Genomic DNA, 13,652 nt, shown 5'->3' on the forward strand with positions numbered 1-13,652 from the left:
TTTTAAATAACATGATGTCAGAAAATCAGCCCAAAAGCTTATCTTATTTCTGTTGGTTACGCACCGCTGATTCGCAATGTTTGTCATCACTTCAAGATGTCTACCGATTCGTGAAAAAGGCGTATTTCAGCAATCTTTTCTTCACTTTCATTCCAATTCTCCCCGCACAAAAAAGGTTCTTCATATCCTTAAATGTTTGCTTTGCTACACCAATCCTATACTGGATATCCTTATTCGATCGTCCATCAGACGAAATCCAACTTCCCAAGTATTTAAAACAGTCCTTCTGTTTTATGCTGTTTCCCTTCACTAAAGGAAACAAGCGAACAAGAGCAGCGCCTTTATTATTTTTATATAGCGCCGCCGCGCGGTTGCAGTAACATTGCTCTTCGTGTACCCACAATGCCTTTTGAACGGATGCTCCACTAATATTGGGAAGCTGCTCTATCTTCGGCTATTTATTATCTTTGATAATAATTATACTGCGTCCTCTCTCGGTTGTAGCTTGTAGCATGTAGCTTTCCAGAAAGCTACATGCAAGCTTAAATTATAATTAAAAATAAAAATTGAATCCTGCAATAAAAGCGAAAACTTGTCCAAGGAGTCCTGTGCTATGCAAACATGCCCAATTGTGCTTTACAATCAACTAAAGATTTTAAAGACAAAAATATATTTTAAAGATATAGGCCTAATTGTATTATAATATATTGATTGTTTTAATACATATTTTAAATCAAAACGTTTAAATGTTTTACAAATTACAAATCAAAATTTCAATGAATGTAAATAATGAATAATAAATAATAAATAATAATAATAATAATAATACTGTAATAATAAATAATAATAATACAGAAGTGTGGAGAATGCTGCTATTTTACTTAAGCCTAGCTTTTTGATTATGAATGATTAGGCATATGTTGTACAAAAATTTCTCTCAATGCATTTGATTTATTGTTTAGATTACAATTTACAAATAGGCCTAGGCTATTTGTTGGTTTGAAGGTGACCAGCATATTTTATTTCATAAATTAAAGTTTACGAAATCATAGGCCTAGAGGCCTAGATACAATTAGAAAACTTTCATGTTATTAATATTTTTATCATTCATTTACAGGCGAAATGAACATATTATCGCCGACGATTTACAAACCTACTCGTCTGCACAACCAATTTTTCCTCTGCAGTGTTGACTCTTAGGCTATGTTCACACACACGGCGTAAGACTGGCGTGGCTTACGCCAGGCGTAAGCTAATCCACGGCTTAAAATTCCAAAGTGTTCACACAAACGGCGTTCGTTACACTAGCAGTAATATTGGCCTATCTGGCGTGGAATAGTTTTCAGTTTTAAATAATGTACGTGTTAACAGTAGTAAAATTAACAGTGCATCATGAAAACTTTTATATCTGTGAATTGTTCGAAGTGAACTTAGGCCTATATGATTATTGTATTTTAAATGAACAATTTTACTTTTGACTTTTCAGCTAGCATTGTTGATGTTGCATGTTTTAATAGACAGTCTAAATGGTTAAAATATCTTACAAAACACAATCAATAAATGCAATAGAAAAGGAACCCCTTTACCATTTCATTTATAGAGAGCACAGAAAAGAGACCAAAGTAGCTAATATATTGTAATCGTGATTGGTCAATCTCTTGAAATGAGGTCAAATCATTCAAGCATCACTGGCGTTAGCTCAGTGGCGTTAGCTAATCTGGGGTCTGCAGGTAGCGTTAATAACGCCAAGGACGTGGCGTAGTGAGTGGCTTTAACAACGCCACTGCCTAGTTCACACACAAAGGCGTACGTTACGCCAGGCTTAAGCCAGCCTTACGCCGTGTGTGTGAACATAGCCTAAATCGGCTTGAGGAGCTGTTATAAATCGGCGTCTTCCGACAAAACTGTAGGGATTTTTTTCTTTTTTTTCTTCACGAATTGGTAGGTTAATATTTTTTACAACATAATCCGCCAGGGCCATTACAAGAAAATCATAGATTTTGTACCAAAAATGTACTTTTGTGAAAAAAAATCCAGTTTTCTCCAATGCTTAAGGCGAACCGGAGAGCAAATGATACAACGTTTATATATGCACTCCATTTGCATTGCCTCTCCCCTTCTGGCATGACATGGGGCCGAGTTGACCTGAAGTTTCATAAGCAAGCAGCTAGTGGAAAAATGATCCAGATCGATTACCACCACCAACAGAAAATGCAACAGCACAGCATTCCTTTGTGTGCATCATCAGGTTATAGTTTGGGAACATCTAAACACCTCCATTCTTGAACCCATTGGATGGGATGGGAGCTTTATTCCAATAGGGAACTTAAACCGAAGATGCTTACCTGTGGTGTTGCTCCAGACAGACTTCTAAAAGGAATTTGAGAGGAAATGCCAAACCATGATTTGTAGTCTGACAGCACTCCATTTGAACAATGTCCACAGCAAACCCCACAAGCAGAAACACATGATATCCCATTGGGAAACCATGAGGTGTAGCTGCATTAATAAAAATGGGATATCATGTGTTTCTGCTTGTGGGGTTTGCTGTGGACATTGTTCAAATGGAGTGCTGTCTGCATTAAAAATTGGCGTTGCCTTTTTCTTCCTGGCAGTTGCAGCAAATTCCTTTTAGAAGTAAGCATCTTCGGTTTAAGTTTCCTATTGGAATCAAGTTCCCATCCCTTCCAATAGGTTCAAGAATGGAGGTGTTTAGATGTTTCCAAACTATAACCTGATGATGCACATGAAGGGAATGCTGTGCTGTTGCATTTTCTGTTGGTGATAATCGATCTGGATCAATTTTGCCACTAGCTGCTTGCTTCTGAAACTTCAGGTCAACTCGGCCCCAAGTCAACTCAGCCCCATGTCGGAATCGGGAGAGGAAGCCGACTAATTTAGATACTAGATACTTATTTGTTAAAGATGTACTGTCATCAGTCAAAAAGACAGTAAAATACCTCAAAATAATTTACATAAAATTATAAGTAGTTAATTTAAAATGATCAAACAAAAATATTAGCTTCCAACGAAAAATAGATAGAAAAAAAAGTAGTTTTTACTGATTTACAGACATTTAAAAAAACATCCTTAAATTGATTACAAGCCAAGTTAAGGATATATAATTATATGCAAATCAATACAGGAACTGTCCGAAAATTGAGGGGATTTTTTTTCTTATTCAAATTTTTAAGTTAATAAATTGCCTAAATATACAAATTCAAATGTGAAATTAGAATTTTCGTTTTCTTGACTGATTGTTCCATCATTAATAATTTGCTTTTATCTATAGTTACAGTAAAGTTTTAAACTGTAATTTCTATTTCTATTCACAATATATGTTTAAAACCAGTTTTAAAAATGATGAGTAAAAAAAAATCATACTGAATGCCATTTTTGTAATATCAATTCTTAACATTTTGACCTTTGACCTCATTTGTTGAGGTGATTAGTTATGAGGGTCCTTTTATATTGTTTTCTTGGTTTTTGTATTATTCTGTGCATTTTGACACCAAAATCAACCATATATCATAGAGTGTTCCTAAGATACATATTTTAGTGTTTTAGGTTGGGTCAATGACCTTTAACCCCAAAAACGTAATTTCCCCACTCTCTTATACCCCTAACTTTGTTTTGGTGTTATCCTAGTATGTATTCCTACACAAGTCAGTTGAAATCACATTCATTGTAATATTTTTAAATGATATATGCCAATTTATGTGACTAAAAATACAATTTTTGACATTTTGACATTTGACCTCATTGGATTGGTTCTGAGGGTCCTGTTATATATTTTTTTATTTGTTGTATAATTCTGTGCTTTTTGACACCAATATCAACCATACACCATAGAGTGTTCCAGAGATACATTTTTAGTATTTTAGACCAGGGTCAATAACCTTTGACCCCTCATAAAAACATTTCCCCCACCCCCTAGCCTACCTAACTTTTTTTTGGTGTATCCTGGTATGTATCCCTACACAACTCAGTTGAAATCTGCTTCTTTCTAATTTGTTCACAGATTGGCCCAAATTTGGTTTAATTTTGGGATATATATATAAAATTGACTTGGTAAACACTAAATTTATTATTCACATGAATATTATGGCTTGTCCTCAGGCCTTCTTCAGCATGAGTTACAAACATTATGTAAGTTGGCTGTTACAAAAATCTCAATATAATATAACGAATAAATTGATTGTTATAAAATTTTAACAAAGTATAATGCACATGGTGATAGGCTAAAAAATACTAGGAGGTAAAGTAAATAACGAATAAACTAATTAGGAGGTATAATAGAAATGAAGCTGATAGTGTGTGTGGGAACGTTGATCCCAGTCAACAATTCTAAGGAAGGAGATAGACAAAAATTAACAATAACATGTTCATTAGAAAATCCGTGTTTGGGAAAAAAAGATTTAAGAGATTGTAGGCCGTCTGTATGCGGGATATTGGTGTACAATGAGGACACATCCATAGTGACTAAAATGGTATCTATAGGGAGGGCAGGAATATCGTTAAGTAAATTAAGAAAATGGGTCGTATCCTTGACAGAGATGGGATGGAGTGAACATTAGGTTGAATGAGGGAATCGATAAAACCAGATAGAGATTTATTGATGGAGAAGTGTCTAATTCAACACCAGTAACATCAGGGGTTCCTCAGGGTACTTGGACCGTTAATGTTTTTACTTTATGTTAACGATATTGGTGAAAAGCTAAGCTTCGGTTTAAAGATCAAGCTATTTGCCGATGACTGTCTACTCTTTCGACCTGTAAGTAAAAGATCAGATCAGGAGCAACTTGAAAATGATCTTCAAAAATTAGTAAACTGGTCAAAAAAAGGGCAAATGACATTTAATCTGCCAAATGCCATACAATTAATATGACAAGAAGTAAAATCCCACTACATTTTGAATACAGAATGTTAGGTGAAAATCTGACTATCGTCAAGAGTAGTCGATACCTAGGAATTACACTTACCAATGATTTATCATGGGAACTACACATAAACCAAGTTATAAATGACTCAAATAAGATTCTTGGATTTCTCAGAAGAAATTTTTCAAAATGCGACTCGCAAATCAAAGCAGCAGCATACAAATCACTCATTCGCCCAAAGCTTGAATACGCATGCTCAGTTTGGGACCCAAATCAAGTCCGTCTAATAAACAAATTGGAAATGGTGCAAAGAAGAGCTGAAAGATTCACAGTATCTGACTACAACAGAATGTCAAGTGTCAGCGCAATACTACAATCACTTCAATGGCCAACCCTAAAACAACGCCAAGAAAAAACCAGGTTATTGTTATTTCAACGAGCCATCAAAAATGATATTGCTATAAATATTCCGACGTATGTCAGCAAATCGTCAAGAAAACAAAGAAATGTTAACGAACATAAATAAATACACCCAATTCAGTGTCGCACACAAACTTGCATAGTTTCTTGCCTAAAACAATAAATGATTGGAATAATCTTCCATCTGAGGTCGTCCAGGCTAATGAAGTGTCAATTTTCAGATCAGCTCTAGATAGGTATTATCAAAATTAAAGTAAGTTAAAAATAAAATTTTCTCAACTAATATGAAATACTCTTTAATAAACTTGAGCACACGTTGCACACTAGCAGCAAAACACATTGGACGAAAGTGCTGAAGTTACCAGAGATGTCCAATTAGCGATTCTGAGATTCGGTGAGGTACCAATAGAGGATACAATCATTGTATCCTCCATTGTCTATGGGTCTTCCTGGGGTATGACATTGTGGGTTTTGACTAAGTCAAAAAAATTTTGATTTATCTGAAGAGGGATCTATGTCAAGTTTAGTCTTAAGTAACTTAGGTAGCTTGTGCAACTTACTGTAGGAATAGTATAGAAAATACCTGGTCATGGATTGTTAAGAATTAAATTAGAAGTTACTGCACATATCAATAAGCCCTTTTTTAAAATTTTGAGTAGGGTCCTTGTTTAGGTGTTGATAAAACTCGTCGTTAGAGAGCTGGTTATTAGCTTCTGCAATGTAATCAGATGCATTCATTACAGTATTGGCTCTGCCTTTGTCTACTTGTTTAATGATGATTTTTAGATCGTTCTTGAGTTGTCTTATTGCTTTTCGTTCAGTGATGGTAAGGGTTTCTGCCAGAAGGCGGTGTCCTGGGGTCTCGGTTGAGTGGTTTGTGGTTTAGATTCTGTGTGTATATACTGTACATACATATATTTTTTATACCTTGTTTAGCTACGGTACGTTAATAGCTTGTAGTAAATATTTATTTATGTATGTAGTAGTAATATTAAAAGTTTATCAGTAAGTTTAGAAAGTTTATATTATTTTAAATGAGCTATTGTTTTGAGGGGGTTTCTTCAGGTTATCTCAGACAACGATTTGACATGGAAGATACCTGACCACAATTACTTAAATGGGTGTGGGGTTGGGGGGCGCATTTCCTCAGAGGTCTATGGGTGGCTATGTGCCCTGGTGCATTCCAAGGGAAGAGCTCATGTGGGGTTGGGGGCCTGGATGCATCATAAAGCTATGTCCACACTATCAGTTTTATTTGAAGTGGCCATATATGGGCATTTAAATTGTGTGGACAGAGCGTGAAGCGAATGAAAATGAACAATTTAATGTGAAATTACAATGTTTATTTTCTCCTCTTCAGATATATGTGATCCTGACCAAGTATTTGAATATAATTACAGATGCCCCAAGCTCCAAGATGCCACCGAACGCAACCTACATCAGTTCACGAGGTAGCCACGTCCGGTTGCCGCCAAGGCAAAAGCCAACCATGATGTCATCATGCAATCACTGCAGCAACCTTGGTGGAAGAAATTCCACTTGGAAGAGAAGACGGAAGAAGAAATTGAGCAAGAGTACGGAGAATTCAGGATATTATAGCAAGAGCGCCATCATGGCACTTTAAAAAAAAAATTAAAATGTATATTGCTTAAATATGGTACAGTACATAACATTCCTTTTGTACAATAAAGCTATTTTTATATGCTCTGTAAACAGAATTGAGTGTTCATTTGTAGCACACTGTAATGCTGTTTCCATGTGAACTCACACAGTGGCGGATCCTGGAATTTTAAATAAAGGGTCCTTACAGACGGTAGTTCAGAATTTCATACCTCCATGGTTGGGCAAGACTTTTTTATACCTTGTTTAGAGAACCTGCCACCCATCAATAATGATATCTCCAAAAACAAGATATGTACAGTATATTTCTTCCTAGTTATAGAAATTTAACGCATTTAACCATCCCAGTACACCACTCTTTACATTCACCAATACAATTTTATTTTCTCTTCTCTTCCGTCTGGATGTTTTGGCAAAACTATTTGCTAAATAAATAAACAAAATTTTATTTTTATTTTCGCCCTCTGAAAATAAGTTCGCGAATCAAGGTATAAAGAGTCTCTCTCTCTCCCATTGGAGTTGAGGTATGAAAGTTTATGTCTATGGTACCTAGATGGCCAGATATGGCGTGCTCAGATTCAGACATGAATTGAATGTATTTTTCTTAAATATCAGAACATGCAAGTGGCCAAATGTCACCTCACCAACATCACTTTTGATTTGATTTATTTTTCATTTAGTGTCACATCTTGCATTAAAATGATGAGAAAATACAAAGTGAGAAATAATTATTTGAATGCCTTGATGACCCATTACGCCTAGTTTTCAAATGGGGTCCAGAAGCCAGGGGAATTATTGCACAAAAGGAAATATTTACAGATAAAATCAGCCAAGGTTCAGTAAACATAGAAAAAATTATCAGAACGTAAGAACTATACAGGTATATGAATACAATTTTAAAAACCTCCAATAAAATATACGAAAAATATGAAATTAAAATTTTTTAAACTGACTTGCTTTATTTACGCAAGGTAAAAATCATAATACACACATGATGGGATAACCTGGGAATGATGGACATACAGTTCCTCTGCTTCAGCTAGTTACTTTGCAACCATTTTTCTTACGGTAACAATATTCACATGATCACCTGCTCCAAGCCTTGCCAAGTGATACGAGGAGACTTTATTCATCCCACTACGGGGAAATTTCGTGACTGAATATAACAATGTGAATATAACAAAATTCATTAGACAAAGAAACTGATAGTGATAATAATAATAATAATAACAATATAGTGATGATAATAATTCTATTAATTTGATAATGATGATGATACTGGCCACCTGCACTGGAATACTTTCTACCTCTGATGTCTACAATCATAGTCCCTAATTCCTCTGGGGAGGAAGGAGAGATGATTGCGTTCTGTATTCCTCTTCTACATACCAAAAGCCTCGTAATTAGACAGTCTATGTAGAGCATCTTGTGTACAGTACGTTAGCCTTCATAAAGAGAATGCCACTAATTTCAGTTTTTGGCATCCTTGGCATTGTGCCTAATATACTGGATACCGAATTGTGAAATAAATAAATAATAATTAAAACAATTTCACTTTCAGTCAATATTGCTTGCCCTTTTATTATATCTAATTTTTAAAGTATTCAATCAAATCCAGCTCTTCAAGTTGTTTTGTGACTATACGTTCCCATCCTCTGTTTGTTTCTGGGTTCGCTGGACTTGGGTGTAAAATACTGACAACTTTAATACCCTCGATTCCTGCATTATCCAATGCAACCTTCGTCTGTTTTTCAGCAAATTTCCCAACTCCAACAACTATTTTCACATCTAGCAGTCTGATAATTTCACAAAGCGCTTCATCACAAACCTTCAGTAGAGGTTTACGATATTTCGCAAGTAGCGTAGGTGGCGTAATGTTTTTTCCTGTTGAACTCATAAAAACCAACGGGCAGATGTTATATACAAATGAATGCTTAAAGAAGACATCAGGAGTTCCGCAAAGGTTCTTCCGTAGACCCCAGAACCGAGATCCGCTGACCTCCTTACGAATGCATTTCAAACCCACGATTTGCCTGCTTGGATGTTCAACCGGTGGTTTACCAACATTACCCACAATGCCTAGCCAGTCCTTTACAAAATTTGTTTCTCCAAAGGGTACCTGTTTACAAAATAATAAAAACCAAGAAAGCATGTTTATGATAAATAGTAAATACAGTGTAATTTTCAAAAATAATGAACGTAGGCAACCAAAATGAAAGGGCTTTTTTTTATGATCTATAAAATAAAAGACAGTGGTGTATCTATGGGGACACCCTACTGAAGATTTGCAGAGCATTCAATTATGCTAAAGTAGTTAACAATCACCTATATAACCAAATTTTACCAGCATGTCCCCCTCACAGTACTTATTGAGCCTCCATCCAAACATAAACAAACATCATTCCCCCTCCCCTCATGTTAATATTTTTAGGTAGGCTATTGATGAGCCTGATATAAATGATTTGGGGAGAGGAGAAAAATGTAGGGAGGTGGAATCAGTCTGAAGGGGCACATCCATAGTATCAGCTGAGGTGAAAACATTTTAGTTATGCCACCTCTTGATGCCCAAAAAATGGCACTCAGGCCAGGCTTAGATTTTTAATTTATTTCACATCTTTATATAATAAGGTGCTTTAATAATCCTTTTCACTACTGTACTGTAAGCTAAGATTCCTACCCCATTCTGCGCCATTCCAAATGGTCCTGGATTCATTCCCAAAAACAGAACCTTCTTCTGAGAATTGCAGTATTTTTTCACATAGCAACCATGCGTTTCTTTTGCATATTCTACAGGATTATAAATATACTGAACAGGATCAACAAATTCCAACTTGGCCAATTTTTCGCTCATAGTTTCCATAATTTCTAAAAAAGTCTCAGAAATGCATTTCTCCGTGGATAGATTCCCATTTTGAAAATATGGAGAATTCGATGGAGAGCTTTCATCTTGATCTTCTGCTGGTGTAGGAATTCTGTCATATTTTTTCTTCTTTGCTTCTGATGGTGACTCCATCACTTAAAAAACAACTGGTAATCTAAAAAAAAAAACCAATAATCTATTACATATACCTGAATAAACAGACTAACTGACCACTTACACAAAAAAATTTGTTCTATTTTTTTCCATTAGTCTGGAGGGTGTTTCATGTTCTGTTGCAGACATTACTGGTATAGGCCTAACAATCATCAAATAATGTAAAATAAATTCAAATATGCTACAAACATATACAAAATACTAGAGATCTCAGATATTTATTTTCATTTACATACTCATTTACAAAATATTATGCCTATTTCCTTATGCTTTTGTTGTAGATTTTGCATTTTTTTTTCTCAAAATTATTCTTTGTCCCAGCTTTTTACTGATTTTATGGGTTTTCAGAATAAAGTGTCATCCACAAAACATGTTGCTTTCCTTGTGCAGAAATATCAATCAAGGAGCACACATTTTATTTTACACCACTGTGGACCAAACTTCCACTTTGCTCTTCTGTTAGCAATAGGTTGAACATCAGCAGACAAGAATGTTCCATTATTTCTATATATATAAGCACTCTTTAATTTCAACTTCTTCAACTGTACTTCTTCTATATGTAATTGTAATAATATATAACTTCTTCATTTCTGGTGCAACCTGTTCTTTTAAAGAGCTTGAAGCTAATTTTTCTTCTTGGCTCTAATACCCCACTAAATTATACAATAGTTAGTAAATAAAAAATCATTTATTTAAAAAAAATTGTATTTCATCACTGTTAATGATTGCCCTGATTGTAGATTGGATAGGCCTACTTCAGAATTTATTCACTATGAAAAAAATTTAGAATTTTAAATTATACGATATTAAGACAATAATTATTGGTCGGAAAAATTGGCTTAGTAATAGAATATTAGACACAGCAAGTCCAGGGCCGTCCAAGGCCGATACTACACCGGCCAGGACAACCTACCTAGCCGACTAGCTACTAATGGCCTAACCTACTTGAGCCTAAATTGACTTGGCACTTGCTGATAGTGGATAAAAATTTGTTCTATTTTTATTTGTGGTGTGTTCATTTTAAGTCTGGAGGGTGTTTCATGTTCTGTTGCAGACATTACTGGTATAGGCCTAACAATCATCAAATAATGTAAAATAAATTCAAATATGCTACAAACATATACAAAACACTGAGATCTCAGATATTTATTTTCATTTACATACTCATTTACAAAATATTATGCCTATTTCCTTATGCTTTTGTTGTAGATTTTGCATTTTTTTAACTCAAAATTATTCTTTGTCCCAGCTTTTTAGTGATTTTATGGGTTTTCAGAATAAAGTGTCATCCACAAAACATGTTGCTTTCCTTTCGCAGAAATATCAATCAAGGAGCACACATTTTATTTTACACCACTGTGGACCAAACTTCCACTTTGCTCTTCTGTTAGCAATAGGTTGAACATCAGCAGACAAGAGTTTTACATTACTTCTATATATATAAGCACCCTTTAATTTCAACTTCTTCAACTGTACTTCTTCTATATGTAATTGTAATAATATATAACTTCTTCATTTCTATTGCAACCTGTTCTTTTAAAGAGCTTGAAGCTAATTTTTCTTCTTGGCTCTAATACCCCACTAAATTATACAATAGTTAGTAAATAAAAAATCATTTATTTAAAAAAAATTGTATTTCATCACTGTTAATGATTGCCCTGATTGTAGATTGGATAGGCCTACTTCAGAATTTATTCACTATGAAAAAAATTTTAGAATTTTAAATTATACGATATTAAGACAATAATTATTGGTCGGAAAAATTGGCTTAGTAATAGAATATTAGACACAGCAAGTCCAGTGCCGTCCAAGGCCGATACTACACCAGCCAGGACAACCTACCTAGCCGACTAGCTACTAATGGCCTAACCTACTTGAGCCTAAATTGACTTGGCACTTGCTGATAGTGGATAGGCCTAAGCCTTTCTGTCTGTGTGGTGGGGATATGACCGGTTGAGCCACCGACAAGTTGAGCCGCCGGTCATTTCTATGGAACGCCAAGCGCGTCTCTCAGTGAATGTAGTCGGCTTGCCGATGTCATCAGTGAATGAACCCCCCAGATACCAGCTACATATTCATCCCACAGTCTCGTCGGTCTTTGATTTGCTCGTATTGCCGGTCGTGATGTATAACTGTGTAATTGAAAATTAGAATTTTGATATTTTTATGTACTACATTTTTATAAAAATATATGAAGTTGTATAATTGCAAAATCGTATTAAAAATGTAATTTTATGTACTACATTTTTATAAAATTAAATGAAGTTGTATAATTGCAAAATCGTATTAAAAATGTGTATATTTACGTTTGGTTTGCGGTGTATTTCAATTAACTTATTCGTTATTTGTACTCTTTTGTTAAATTATTTAATTAAATTATTTATTATATATAAGTTTAACAAATAGTACAAAAATAAAAATATATAAATTATAAAACCATAGTAAATACTGTATAATAACATAGGCCTAACATATTTAAATTTATTGTTTATAGTCATGCAAAATCGTATTAAAAATGTAATAACTTGATTATTTTTTACGTTTGGTTTGCGGGTATTTCAATTAACTTATTCATTATTTGTACAGTTTTGTTAAATTATTTAATTAAATTATTTATTATATATAAGTTTAACAAATAGTACAAAAATAAAAAGTATATAAATTACAAAACTATAGTAAATACTGTATAATAACATAGGCCTAACACATTTAAATTTATTATTTATTATTCATGCAAAATAGTATTAAAAATGTATTATTAAACTTGATTATTTTTTACGTTTGGTTTGCAGCGTATTTCAATTAACTTATTCGTTATTTGTACTATTTTGTTAAATTATTTAATAAATTATATTTATTATATAAAATTATATATAATAAATGATAAGAATGTATGGAGTTTTTTTGTTTTTTTTCTACTATCTAGCAAGCCGACTGAATTAGACAGATGACTATAAACAATAAATTTAAATGTGTGAGGTCTATGTTATTATACAGTATTTACTATGGTTTTGTACTTTATATATTTTTATTTTTGTACTATTTAGTAAACTTATATATAATAAATGATAAGAATGTATGAAGTTTTTTTTTTTTACTATCTGGCAAGCTGACTGAGCAAAAAATTAAAACGATAGAAAGAACAAGTAAATAAATTGAAATACGTCCCAATAAATATTTAATAAATCAGTGCAAAAACCGAGTATTAAATAAATTTAAATAATTGAGTAAATAAACTGAAATACATCCCAAACAACAGTACCAAGAACGAATAAGTTAATTGAAATATGCCGCAATTAACGCACTACATTCACTGAGAGACGCGCTTGGCGTTCCATAGAAATGACCGACGGCTCAACTTGTCGGCGGCTCAACCGGTCGCGATTTTTTCCCCCGTACGAAACATTTACATGAAACTCCACTCAGGCCGTCTCGGCTGAATCGACCCGAAAATCTCATTGCAGAATTCAGGAGGTCAAAAGGTCATCAACAGATAAACGTCTACAGAACAACTTCTGAGAGAACGTCGCTGTCTAATTTTTTAAAATACATTGATGTTACCGTGTTAATACCAATAGGTCGTTTAAAATGAATTTGATTAAGCTGCACGAGTAATGAAAAGTGTTATTTTAACTTGAGTTACATACTATGACAATTTTAATTTTTTAGTTAGGCCTGGGTTTTGCATAATTACCTAG

The 13,652-nt window shown here is 34.0% G+C and overlaps 1 protein-coding gene across 3 annotated transcripts in view; it reads right to left on the reverse strand.

Moving 5' to 3' along the window:
- Positions 1 to 13,652, reverse strand: part of LOC117116921 (single-strand selective monofunctional uracil DNA glycosylase-like) — a 28,124-nt gene that overhangs the window by 7,379 nt on the left and 7,093 nt on the right. For 2 of the 3 annotated variants that reach the window (XM_033261060.1, XM_033261059.1), the window contains exons 2-3: positions 9,598 to 9,955; positions 7,854 to 9,039 (exon numbers count right to left, since the gene is read on the reverse strand). In XM_033261060.1, the coding sequence (XP_033116951.1) occupies positions 8,509 to 9,039; positions 9,598 to 9,933 (867 nt within the window). In that variant the 5' untranslated portion in view covers positions 9,934 to 9,955 and the 3' untranslated portion in view covers positions 7,854 to 8,508. Of the gene's footprint in view, positions 1 to 7,853; positions 9,040 to 9,597; positions 9,956 to 13,652 lie in introns of those variants that run through there. The other variant, XM_033261058.1, reaches the window with a different exon arrangement.

The sequence above is a fragment of the Anneissia japonica genome, unplaced genomic scaffold, assembly GCF_011630105.1.
Source record: "Anneissia japonica isolate Jap-2015-1 unplaced genomic scaffold, ASM1163010v1 scaffold1302_len1884557_cov193, whole genome shotgun sequence".
Taxonomy (NCBI): domain Eukaryota; kingdom Metazoa; phylum Echinodermata; class Crinoidea; order Comatulida; family Comatulidae; genus Anneissia; species Anneissia japonica.